A 12820-nucleotide genomic window follows, 5' to 3' on the forward strand; every position below is an offset into this window, starting at 1 on the left:
TCTAATATAATGGTTTTGACATGTGCTTTTTTAGAACACAATCTTATAAACTTTCAAGTGCGGAAAATTTCATAATCACCAATAGCTAAAGAAAAACCGAACTGTACTTTTGAATTATAAATACCGTTACCGTGCTGTAATTAAGGAAATTATCTCTTACGAGAGCAGACTTGGATTGGATGTCATTATAATACATTGTCATCGTCATTATGAGGATTGGACAAAGTCAAACACATGAGTGGCTCACACTACTCTTTATTTATTTGCGTTTTCTGCTCGGAACCAAATCAATTTACATACAGTACTTATTCTTGATCGATGTAAGTTCAGATATATATTTCTCCATTGTGTTTCTTGTTTGTTTCTCCGCCTATATCACACATACGTATTAGAAAATTTTGCGCCTGAGCGAATGCAATTTTCGTTACAATATTGGTATGGTTTCAATAACCTATGCGTGTTTCAATTGTATCGCAGTTCACTTCTAACCTCGCTATATTATACAAGTAGAGTGTATAAAGTCATTGTCGAGGAGCTACATTTTTGCAGCGAGAAACTTTTAACAAAATTGGAAAAATCAAGGACGGTCTTGGCTATTCGAATTGTCTAACCTCAAAAAAATTTTCAGTGCGTATCGTGAAAATTCTCAGTGATTACTTGTAATCATCAGCGAGTGATGGAAAACTGTAAGAAAATAGTTAGGTAACCCCTTTTCCCTTTTTTGTGCATGTCATAATATTTTCTAAATCGGTCCCCTCAATATACTATTTTTTAGGGTGAAGGAAGAGCCGAACGATACTTGGCCGGATGCAGGCACCGATTACAATTTCGATGCAAAGGATTTTTGCGAAGTAAAAAATGTTGAATCATTTACATTTGATAAATCATCGGTAAGTTCAATAATTTGAATAATCTTCTGTTTTTCCTCTTTAAAAAACTATAACATAATTTGAATTTTAGGTGAATAACAAGAATGAGCTTATGGCTTCACAGGAAAATTTAGATGCAAAAATATTCATTGATATTGGGTGCAAAAATGTGAAACCTGAACTGACCTCAAATCTCATATAAATGCAGTACATAATCGTATCAAGTCTTTCGGTTGTAACATTTGTCTTAATTCATTTACGTACCAGAGTCATCTCAAAAGGCACATAATGACAGTACATGATCGTAGCAAACCTTCCGAATGTGAAATTTGTCGCAAATCATTCGGACAAAAAAATCACCTCAGAAGGCACATTATGACAGTACATAATCGTAGCAAAACCTTTGAGTGTGATTCATCACAAATCATTCGGAGAAAAAGAAACCCCCAAACGGCACATGATCGCCGCTAACTCTTCGAGTGTGAAATCCTTTATAAATTATTTGGATGCAAGGGTCACCTGATTAGACACATAAATGTACTCGAAGAAAATCTTAAGAGTGTTAGATTTATTCAACAAATTTCGAAGCAATGAAGACTTGTGCGAGAGTGTGCGATGTTATTTTGGAAAATCTTTTACATGAATATCCTTCAATTTTGTAAAATACAATAAAATAATTTCAAACTGTTACTCATTTTGACGTTTCTGCAAAAAACCCTATTCTCACCTTCCGTGCATGAACTAAAATATTAACTCGGTTTTGTTTTTTATCCTTTTTAAGGGGATTGTTCGTTTTAACACTTGTTCGTATGGGACCCGATTATAAGTACTGTTCAATATTTGTAAATTACAATATGATTTTGAAGAAACAATTTGTATTCGGGAAATTATAAATTAATTAATTCATTCATTTATTACAATACCGAGACTAGAAGTGGTCACGACAACGTTATACGACGTCAAAAACGTATTGGAATAGAGAAGATTGCTAACGATAGTAGGACAAACTTCCGACAAATTGACGATATCTTGAGTGAAGCTACAACATACTATTCAGTTGTTATGATATCTTCGTGTAACTATCACGAGAACAATTTGTGAAGCAATCTTATTCCTATCTGCGAACAATATAATTTCTCGTCAGCGTCGGATCGTACGATCGATGCTCTTTGCTCTTGAAAAATTACGCTTTGCACTTTTGTCTTGCGAAATTTGCAAAGTAACGCAAAGTAAAATCAAAGTACAAGTATACACTGTAAGAAACTTTGACCGAGAAAAGAAAAGAGGCCAAGAAAAGAGGCGGTAATGTCTCAAGATGTTGTTTCCTTTCTTTTTCAATGTTACAGATTCGTGTCATCAAAAAAAAAGCGCAGGGAGTAGAAATGAAAGAAAAAATCAAAAAATTGTTAAAACGGTAATACAGTGGTGTTCCACGGGCGACACCGGCACGTAGTGGCGGCGTCAGCCGGCAAAAAATATGGGTTTGTGCTCACAGAGGGACCAGAGGAGGGGGACCTATACATGCACGCCCGCGCGCGCAAGAGAGAGAGAGAGAGAGAGAGAGAGAAAGAGAGAAGAAGAAAGAGGCTTGAATTATAGTGAAATAAAATAAAGCTCTCTTTCTCTTGCACACACTCACAAAGTCGAGGCAAAAGGAGGAGGCGCGAGCGAGCTGTAAAAGCAACTACGACTCGTGTCTACTTTTTCCTCTCGCAATACCCCGTCATCCTCTCTCTGCCCTCTCTTTTCCCTCTTGGGATTCTCTCGCGGCCGATTTTCTTTCTTTCGCGTTGTGTGTGTGTGTGTGTTTTTTTTTATTTTTATTTTTATTTTTTTGACAAGCGATCCACCCACCTGCGGCTGCTGCTACGGATAACAATGTATAAAAGAAATAAAATTCCTCGCTGATGCTGCTGAGAAGCGGCTGAAATCGTTTTTACTTCTCTCGCAGACGAGAAAATGTGCGGATTGCAATACGCAGATGTTGCTTATAATAACACGTATATCTACCTGTCACTTTCAATTGTTTTTTGTTTTTTTTATATAAATTTTTTAATTTCTCTTAACAGTATCCGTTGTTTCGTCTGGCTGATGATTCGTTTGAAATTGCAGTATAATGAGTTTCAATGAAACTTTTTTCATTCCCGGAAAAATATAGCTACAAAATGGTTATCTCGTTATAGAATAACTCGGGATAATAAAAAATGTCGTGAATCAATGATTCAACGATCCAACTATAAAATTGCGAAATATTATGGTCATTGGAGCGTCGTGGAGCGAGTTTTTTCTTCTAGTCGAGTATCACACTGCGTATATAATTAAAATTGGACCCACAAACTTTGATGGTTCGGAAAATTACCGTTTTCTGGTTTATCGTCGGGAATGAGAGCTTCCGCATGTACCCCCGCGACGGCGGAGTAGCTATTTACATACTTTTTCTTATCGCGCACTTATATCGGTCTCATAATAAAATTTTCATTACCGAATTATCGTGACCCCCATCAATTTCGACGATAAAATCAAAAAAAAAAAGACGTATTGAATCACGAATGGTCGTATCGATTTTTTCTGCACACGCACATCGTGCATACGGCAGTATAGTAGTCCGCTGCAGCAACAAAAAAAAATTGTCCATCACATTCAGCAACGGCAGCGGCAGCGAGAATCAGTATAAAGCTGGCTCAGGCCAACACTTTGGTATCGTACATAACCATTACTAGCTCGCGCGCGCGGGCGGCATTATACACGCTAACTCGCACTCGCCCTCTCTCTCTCTCTCTCTCTCTCTCTCTCTCTCTCTATACTGCACTGAATATAAAGGTGGTGGTGGTGATGTAGGAGCCTAGTATGTGTGAGTGAGCGCGAGCGCAGACTTATAAAAGTGGACGAGAGGATATATAACGAACCGCTTTTATAGTGGCTTTTAGAGTGTATCTTCATCAAATTAAATAACCCAGTGAGTGAGTGCATCATTATTTTTTACCAAGCCATACCGCGAAACGCTCGCGGCCAGCTAATAGATTGGACCAGCACTCACACAATATCTCGCTGCGTTAATAATCCAGTACGTGCTTATAAATAGGCCCCCGACGAGCGTTTGCCTGTTTCGAAATTTACCACGCGCGCGCGCGTGTATAATATACTCAAATAGGCAAGAATACAGAGCTGAATCAATGAGCAACATTGCAATATCGGCTATTATAGGCTTGCATACCGCGTTTATATAATTTGGCCGGCGGAGATTCGCGTAGGCATTTACAGCTTAACAACTTCCCAAGTGCGGATGTTCGAGCGCACGCGGTAGAAAAGTATACACGAGGCTCACGATCGCTTCGTATAGTCGAACTCGATCGACTCGATGCGTATACTACGTATTTGCAAGCTCGTGCTCGCGATCCGAAATTCAAATAAAAACGAGCCTCTGGTTTTTCGGGCTAATGTAAACAGGCGCAAGAGCATCGCGTACGAATTCCGCGTAACGAAATCAATTCGAATAGGGATGCGCGCACGGCGATGGACTATTAAACAGGAAAAGTCAGCGATGAGCTTTCACGGGGGGCGGGGGCGGCTACCACCGCACCCGCTGCTGTGCACGTGCATCGCGCCGCGCCACGCAGCAAATCCCGTATACCCAGTATACCGAGGCTACCTCGTTAATAAGTAATGGAGTAGGATAGCGGCGCGCAACAGCCCCAGTTACAAAAGGTGGTAAAATTTTACGAGCTCCATAAAACGAAATAAAAACTTATCCACTGCACCTCCTATATATATGTATACACACACACAAGACTGTGAGCTGTATATTATTGTACGTGTGCTCGTGTGTGTGTGTGGGTGCGTATGCGTGTGCATCAGCCGACGACCCTCCACATAATCGTACTTGAGAACGAGCTCGGCTTTTACATATCTATTTTGCGCTCGTACGCGCAAGGAACAAGAGAAAATTATCTCATCGTTTGTTTTGTTGGCTGGTCTTGTTTCGCTGGGGGTGGTGCTACTGCTGCTGCTGCTGCAACATTGCCGTGTATAGGCGCATAATTAATATCATCGTCCCGAAGTAGAATAAACGTAAAATCTCGAAATTAAATGCTACGCTTTCTGTCGATCCGAATACATATTATTAACTCTTACCAGCATTTACGAGTTTATTGTTGTTTCAGGTAGATATTTTTGATGACAAAAATCATCTGTTGTATATCAATAATTTCATAAATATCCCGTGCTGCTTCGAATCATCATCAAAATTATTATGAAAAATACCACGCCATCAGCTGATTATGCGCGTAATCCATCATAAAAACAGCAAGAGCAGCGGAAGCAGTGGATGCAGCCTAGCAGTAGCAAAATCGATGCTGATAAGATTGACGCGTGTAGACACTAACTCGCGGACACGATCGGATATAAATTACACACCCGCAATAAAGTATACGGGTATAAAGAGTAACGTTTGCGTAAGCACGTGCGTTATACAAATTTTCGAAGCGTTTGTGAAAATTTTAATCATCGAATTTTGCATGCGGAAAACAACCTTATATACGAGATTCACTGACTGACGAATTAATGGCTTTGCCTATAAATGCGTACTCACACACGCACACACACACACACTCACACACTTACATGTACACGTAGGAGGAACACACGCAAAATTCAGGGCATATCCGCACTGGGATCAAAAGGAAAATGTATACCTAATTACACGAATGAAAGATATTATTACTTGGCTGTGCGCCGCGTACACCCTTTCAATAGAAACATCGATGGACAGTTAATTAGTGGCCAGGCGCGTGTGCGCCCGTTGCAGCGGCGGTGCACCATGGAAAATTCTCGTGCGATCCGCCCCTCGACTCATTAATTAACTAAGGTTTTTGCGCGCGCGCACGCATTAACCATGGCGCCTGATCCGATTAAAAGGTTGCCTCGCTCTCTCGTACACACACTCACATACACACTCGTAACGGGTTCTCCGCATGGCAATTTCCCAAAAAAAAATCTATTCTGCGCGTTGGCGTGTGTGCGTCAAAAGCATTTTAACCATTCAGATAGAAGTTCTATACGCGCTCGGGCTATCATTTTTCGTAGCTAGCCCCACGTATAATGCGCATCTTTTATTTTTCGTACTTTTTATCATCGTCATTTTTGCGAGCTCCTATTACACTGACTCTCATAGCCAGTCGTATTAATATTCAAATCCCAGACTGGGGCCTGGTTGAAAAAAAAAAGAAAAAGAGTAACGTGTATGGAAGAAAAGAAAAGAAAATTTTCGCCATCAGTTAAAAAAAAAAAAAGAAGAGCGAGATGGTATATACAACGCGAGAGAGAGAGAGAGAGCTACGGCAAAGGCAGCTGTTACAGAGCGAACAAAAAACGGCTGCGATGGCGGTGGTTGGAGCAACCGCACCAGCCTCACGAGTAACAACAGTAGCAGCGGCACCACCACCACCACCACCACCACCATCAACAGTGGCACACATATTCATCGCGAAAAAATAAGCGTCGCGCACGGGGCCATAAGTTGAAAGTCGTATAATACGCTCGCGATAGTCGTATAAGGTATAAGTGCATAAGAGAGCGTCACGAACGGGGTGAAAGGGGGAAAGGGGATNGGGGGGGGGGGGGGCTATAGCGGCCGAGTGGGGCAGGAGGAAGAAGAAGCGGCGCGTAAATCAGCGAACAAAGGGAATTTTAATTAATCGCGGCTGGCGCTCGCTCGAGCTGCGTTAGCGCGCGCGTCATAGTGGCGCGGCGTCGCGCGCAAGCTACCACGGCTAAAGTACAAAGACAGCTTGGGACAAAAGGCGAAAGATCCTAACTCTTTTTCGCCCTCTCCGCTTGGCAGAAGCAGAAGCAGAAGCAGAAGCAGAAGCAGAAGCAAACCAGCTCCAGCCGCTCGCTATCAGCCCGACTGTTTTTCTTTCGCGATCGCGCCCCCCGCCGCTTCGGCAGCGAGAAAGCGATCCTTAATGCAACCAATTAATAAGTATTAGAGTTTCTCTTCTATCTCTCTCTCGCTGGTTCTCTTGCTCTCTCTTGCTCTCTTCTCTCTCGCCGACGGAGCAAAATAATGAGATCCGGTCGCGTGAGCGCGCGCCTATATATATACGTGTATACGGAATGATTTTAAGTACGCTTGAAACGTCTAGAAGGCTAGGCGAGGAGCAAGTAGGACAGCAAAGGAGGCAAGGGGATAGCTTTAAAGCTTGACGTACGATCGACTCTTGCGGTCGAAAGTCGCGGCCGTTGCCAGTGATAGAGACAGAGAAAGAGGAGAGAAGCAAGAGAGCGGCCAAGTTATACCGCTGCGGCATTATGCTGCCACTGCAGCCACGGCTGCCTTTCGCTCACTATACTTCACTATACTCCGGCGCAGAGAAGAGAGAGCGATCTTAAGGAAATGGCTTCGGCATAAACGACCGAGGCTTTCATCAAATTGATGCATTTTCTTAGCGCTTTAACGTTTTTACCTTTTTCTTTTTTTCCTTTTCCTCCTCCTTTTTTTTACTTTGTCTTTTTTAAGCTCCCGTTCAATATTTAAATGGATTTGTTGGTAGCTGGGTATTTATTTACATTACGGGGCTTTTATCGTTATGACGGAGGCTACCATTTTGCTTATGTCAGGCGCAAGAGTCGAGCACTCAAGGCGCGCACAAGGGGAGAGTGCGTTAAAATTTATTTCGTTTAATGAAATTGCCATCGAAATGTTTATTGTAAATACTCAAGCACTGAGTGACTTCCCGACAGTCTCACGTTTAAATCTTTTCCAGACTCGAACTTTATTATGCTACTATATACGCAAAGATCATACATTTACCGTATTTACATACGCACTTGCCATCAAAGTTTTCCATGTTTTAAACTACGCCCGACAGCATTTCAGTAGTATAAACAAAACTCGGTCAGACATATATCTGCTTTCTGATGTATCTTTGTAAATGGAATTTTATTCGAATTATCAAAATATGATATGTATAAATTTTGCGCACCTGAATGCAAAACAGAACGAATTCGATCGGCTTAAAATCCGACGCAGTTGCATTTTACAGTAGTTCCGATTAAAATATATCAATTCGACACTACACGGCGTGGATTTAGCAATTATTCATTTCTTTCGAATAATAAACTGACGAACATCTCCTCCCCTCACTTTGTTTGTTATGCTCTTTATATTTTACAATGAACAAAAAAGTGGACATAAAGCAAAAATTTAATAAAAACGGCAATATATAAATTTTTCCTTAAATCTCACGCACATACGCGTACACCGATCCATAAATAAAACGACAAGCGACGCGCGCAGGCACACACACGCAAACGATGGCGCTAAATGAATACGTAGGACGCGCGATTCTTCCCGCCCCTAACAAAAAAAAAAAAAAAAAAAAAAAAAATAAAAACCAACAGCAGCTTTTTGGCGTGAAATCGAATGATATAAGCTCACTATCCCCTTGCCTCTGTCTATATGTGTGCTGCTGTATATAGGATCTATAGAGAGTGTGTCGCGGCGCTTGCTGCACGTACGGAGTACCTATTTCAACACGCCAAAAAAAAAAAAAACGAACGAACGAGCTAGCGGCGCGCATTATCGATTCGCCATATTGTGTGTATATGTGCGGTGCACTCGCGCGCTTACCTATATACAGCTATATACCGCCAGCTATATCCACATGAGCTGCTGCGGAATGAAATACGCGTGGCACGCCGTCGATGTATTATATAAGTTTATACGCGTGTGTGTGTGTGTGTGTGTGTGTGTGTGTGTGTGTGTGTGTGTATAGGTGTGCACACGGGGTATACTTCCATAATAACACCGAAACGCTTGAGTGTGCGAGATCATTAATAACATGGCCTTTAGCCACCTTCATCGTTGCGGACTCGGTGGCCCCTTTTTTTATTTTTTTTTTATTTTACCTGATTGTGGAGCTCGTTCGTATTTATACGTATGGACACTTAAGCGGGCGGTACAAATCAACGAAGCCGCCCGGCGCGCGTATATAAGGCGGAAATTCACATACAATTGTATATAACGTCGCGGGGGTGGTTTGCTTGGTAAAGGACTAAAATCGATTTACTATGGTACGGCGCGCACCGGAGAAAGAGAGCTATATAAATGACACGGAATCTCTTTGCAGCTCGACTATATGTGCCAAAGTGATTCACGACGGATCGTTTTTCTTGACTTTTTACTCTTTCTCTCTCTTTCTCTCTTTCGCAGGGCTTAAAATCTATATATACGTGTGTATGCATGCATTCGATTTCGTCTTACAGGGATGGCAAAGCCAGCCCAAAAATAAAATTTTCAATCCTGTTTTCTGAAACTTCCACTGAATATTCCTCGAAAAGCTCTATGGTGACCTTTAGTTCCATGTACTCCAAGTCCCCTCGGAGCTTTTTGAGAAATATTCAGTAAAAGTTTCAGAAAACAGGATTGAACATTTTATTTTTGAACTCGTTTTCCTATCCCTTTAAAATCCGCCAGAGACGACGGTGAAGAAGTAGATTTTTAGGTGCTTTCCGCATCGGCTCGTGTACCAGTGATTGACGCTCGGCGGTCGTGTGCGCACCCGAAAGCTCACCTCGAAAAATCTCATACCTGACGCGAGCCGTGCGCGCGGCGCCCAGTTATATGCAACAAGGTGTATAAATTTCAATCTAGTGCGTGCATAAATTTTCTTTTCAATTGAGAGGATTATTTAATCAATATACCAATTTTGAAACCGAGCTCTATACCTGATTTACATAGGGTGAACAAAAAAAAAAGGATATTTTCATGCTAGATTGTCGTTGTACGGAGAGAAATTCAATCGTTATCGATTTCTCGGCCCGAAATCAATTTTTAATTGTCAGATATAAAAACGGCTAAATCCACGATATTTGCATTTTCGTTCATGGTAGCGTTCATTTTTGACTATTCATAACTGTTTAGGAAGTAAATTCGATTACAAAGAGTACACGTAGAGAATCGTATTTTACATAAACCAGATATATTGATGATTAAATTGCAAAATTAAACTTAACAAAACATTGTATTTCGTGTATTAGGTGATAGGCTACATTAATAGTAACACTTTTAAACTATCAATAATCGTTTATTATTTTAACAATAGAGTATAAGAATCATTATAATTTTTACAATAGATGAGAATCATTACAACTATAAATCGATTATTTTAACAAAGCAATATGACATAAATTCACAAATTAATAGAATTATCTTTACAATGTACCTACATAGCCTACACAAAGTGAAAAAAAATATTAATTAAGTTTTAATAATCAATAACTTTATTCGTGTTGATTACATGTAATATTTTTAATATTCAAAAACAGCTCAACATTATGTTTACACAGATCGCCTGTTGTTTTTAGGTCAATAATTCTATCGTAAAAGGCACACGCGTCGATGTTTCAAGTACATCAATTAATTAGCTAATTAGCTTTATACCACGAATAAAAGGCACGTATATAGAAGTATACCATAATCCAAGCATTTGAGGGGGAGAGTGGTATCAGCGAATATATCGGGCAATACATTTCATCGTTAATCAAAGTATTTTTCATACGTACAACGTAAAAAGAGAAGCGGCAAAATTAGCATGTTAACATATTTATAGCGGCTTTCGACGCACGATATTAATTATTTCGCTGACATATCGTTTATTCCATTAGATAAAGTTTAACGTTGCTTTAAGAAAGGAATTATCACGGGAATAAAAGGCAGTTTTATTACCTTATTGAATGATATCTCTGGGCAGCGTTCGCGCGCCCCGCCGCCATAAATTAATACGCGCGTCGAGTCGGCAGCTATGCTATATAAACTCCATATATATTCGCCTCGAGGAGGAGGTAGTACGGCTGTCTTATCGTCACACAATAAAGATACTTTCATATCCGCATTATAAAAGACGCAGTGGCCGAGATACGGGGCCGCGCGCGGCATAGATGTATATACGACAATGCGTATGTATTGCGTTATTATACATATAGCGACTCGTCGTAAAGTGCGCCTCGCATCTCGCGCGAACCTCGCACGAAGACGACGACGACGACTTTCTTCTTTGGCCGGCACCGTAAAAGACAAGAATATGCGGCGCAATAAGTATATGGAGTGTAAATGTCTGCCAGATAATGCCCGGGAGAGAACGAGAGAGAGAGAGAGAGAGAGAGAGAGCGAGAGAGCAGAACCGAGTATGTCGCGGCTCTTACTGCTGCGGCTATATATAATATACGCGAGTCGCAACGCGAGAAGCGACTTGTATGCGCGACGTGTACTATACTCCCGCAGCATCTTGGCTAGTGCCTTTGAGATTGCGCGTCTTTTTTAGACTCTCTCGGTATAGGGCGTATAGGGCGCGGTGTAGGAAGCAAAAAAAAAAGAAGAGAGGAGATGTCTGGATACTATTGCTTCTGCCGTTACTCGTTACGATGTTTGCCTCGAGTATTTTCCTCGTAATAATCTATTCTGAATAGACCCACGTACATAATATGAGCGAGCGAGTTAGTTACGCCGCAAGCTTCGTAAAAGCGTCTGATCGTATACTTCGTGTATTCATTATATGCCATATTACAAGTGCTCGAGTGTATGTGCAGCCCAAAATTTTTGTAGAAACGTCTGCTTCATCCTCTTGACCAAGTGATATATACGTATTATTATTTTTTCGTCGACGATTGCGATACACGAGAGTCACTCGCTGCTACTGCCCGTGCCAGTTGAAAGACCGCCTTCGATATTTTTCTCTCTGAGCTCGCCTCTGAAAAATCCCATCAAAATTTTATATTTCTCGTGGAAAGAAAAATCATACAGTGCATTCGTGGGACTCGTCAACTTTCCTGGGAAATGTGGACGATTTTAAACTCAAAAACTCGCTTCGTCGATTTATATGCCATTTAATGAAAAATGCAATGCGATTAGTATGAATTTTATTTATTATACCGCGAAGAAAAACTGGGCACGGGGCCAACGCTAATCTATAAGTGCAATAAACATGTACTTTGAGTACTGTTTGTACTACTGTGCCTGATTCGGGGGAAAAAAAACTTTCATCGTTAAAAAATCCCAACGAGTTGCTGCTGCTGCTGCTACTGCTGTGCTCTTCGAAATTCAAAATAACAAATTGTGCGCTTTGCTCGAGCTAGAAGATGCGTGTATAGAAACAGCTAAAAAAATGCAAAACTACTTGGGTAGTAGCGCAAAGCATTTCGGAATTCAGAGCCTTTAGCTCTGGGGAGTGAGAAAGAGGGTAAAAAACTTTCGCTGCGCTGCGGTGTAGCCGAATCCTCGAAAAACTTCAAAGGAAATCGCCGAGACCTGCTGCTGTTGCCGCTGCTGCTGCTGCTTCTGCTTCTGCTGCTTGCCGTGAGGCTGCTGCTTTTCTCTGTAGTAAGGTAGAAAAAAGCAAAAAAAGGCCAATCCCAACTTCGCCAAACAATAATAAATTACTTCCCGGAAATTCCAAGCGACCGAAAGTTAGTAAAAAAAAGATACGCCTGAGGAGCGCGAGAAAGAGAGAGAGAGAGAGAGCGAGGGTAAAGGAGACGGGTATAAAAAGAAGAAGGAGGGGGAGGGAGGAGGGCAAAGAGGAGCTGTGTGCTGCGCTGCACTGGCTAGAAAAGATAGAGCTCCTTACCTTTTTTCGTCAAATTGCGTCTGCCTCCGAGCGAAAAAAGTTCGATATTGCCTCCTAGCATGCTGCTACTGCTCCTGCAGCACGGACCACTTGCCGCTACTGCTCTTCTGAAGATTAGCGGCGCTGCTGCTGCTACTGCTGCCACTGCTGCCGGTCGTGCTCGCGTCTTCGTGCCGGGGCTTGCGTTGATGATCCGAATCCTCCTTGTTCAACAACACGAGCGGCGAACTTGACACGAGCCGACGCATAAAGCCCGACGCACGCCTAGAGGAGTCCGACGTTATCGTCGTCATCGTCGTCGTCGTCGTCGTTTCTTCAAAGAAAGGC

The 12820-nt window shown here is 41.6% G+C and overlaps 1 protein-coding gene across 5 annotated transcripts in view; it reads right to left on the minus strand.

The window, feature by feature from the left end:
- The window catches only part of LOC106653920 (suppressor protein SRP40-like), a 41622-nt gene that overhangs the window by 20566 nt on the left and 8236 nt on the right, over positions 1-12820 (minus strand). For 2 of the 5 annotated variants that reach the window (XR_002763633.1, XR_002763635.1), the window contains exons 6-7: positions 12494-12806; positions 10203-11617 (exon numbers count right to left, since the gene is read on the minus strand). Coding sequence is in view for 1 of the 5 variants with exons in the window: in XM_023462663.1 (XP_023318431.1) it covers positions 12559-12806 (248 nt within the window). In the remaining 4 variants the exon portion in view is untranslated. Of the gene's footprint in view, positions 1-10202; positions 11618-11915; positions 12283-12399; positions 12807-12820 lie in introns of those variants that run through there. The other 3 variants (XR_002763636.1, XR_002763634.1, XM_023462663.1) reach the window with 3 other exon arrangements.

The sequence above is a fragment of the Trichogramma pretiosum genome, unplaced genomic scaffold (genome assembly GCF_000599845.2).
Source record: "Trichogramma pretiosum strain Unisexual culture from Peru unplaced genomic scaffold, Tpre_2.0 scaffold11, whole genome shotgun sequence".
In the NCBI taxonomy this organism is placed as follows: Eukaryota; Metazoa; Arthropoda; class Insecta; order Hymenoptera; family Trichogrammatidae; genus Trichogramma; species Trichogramma pretiosum.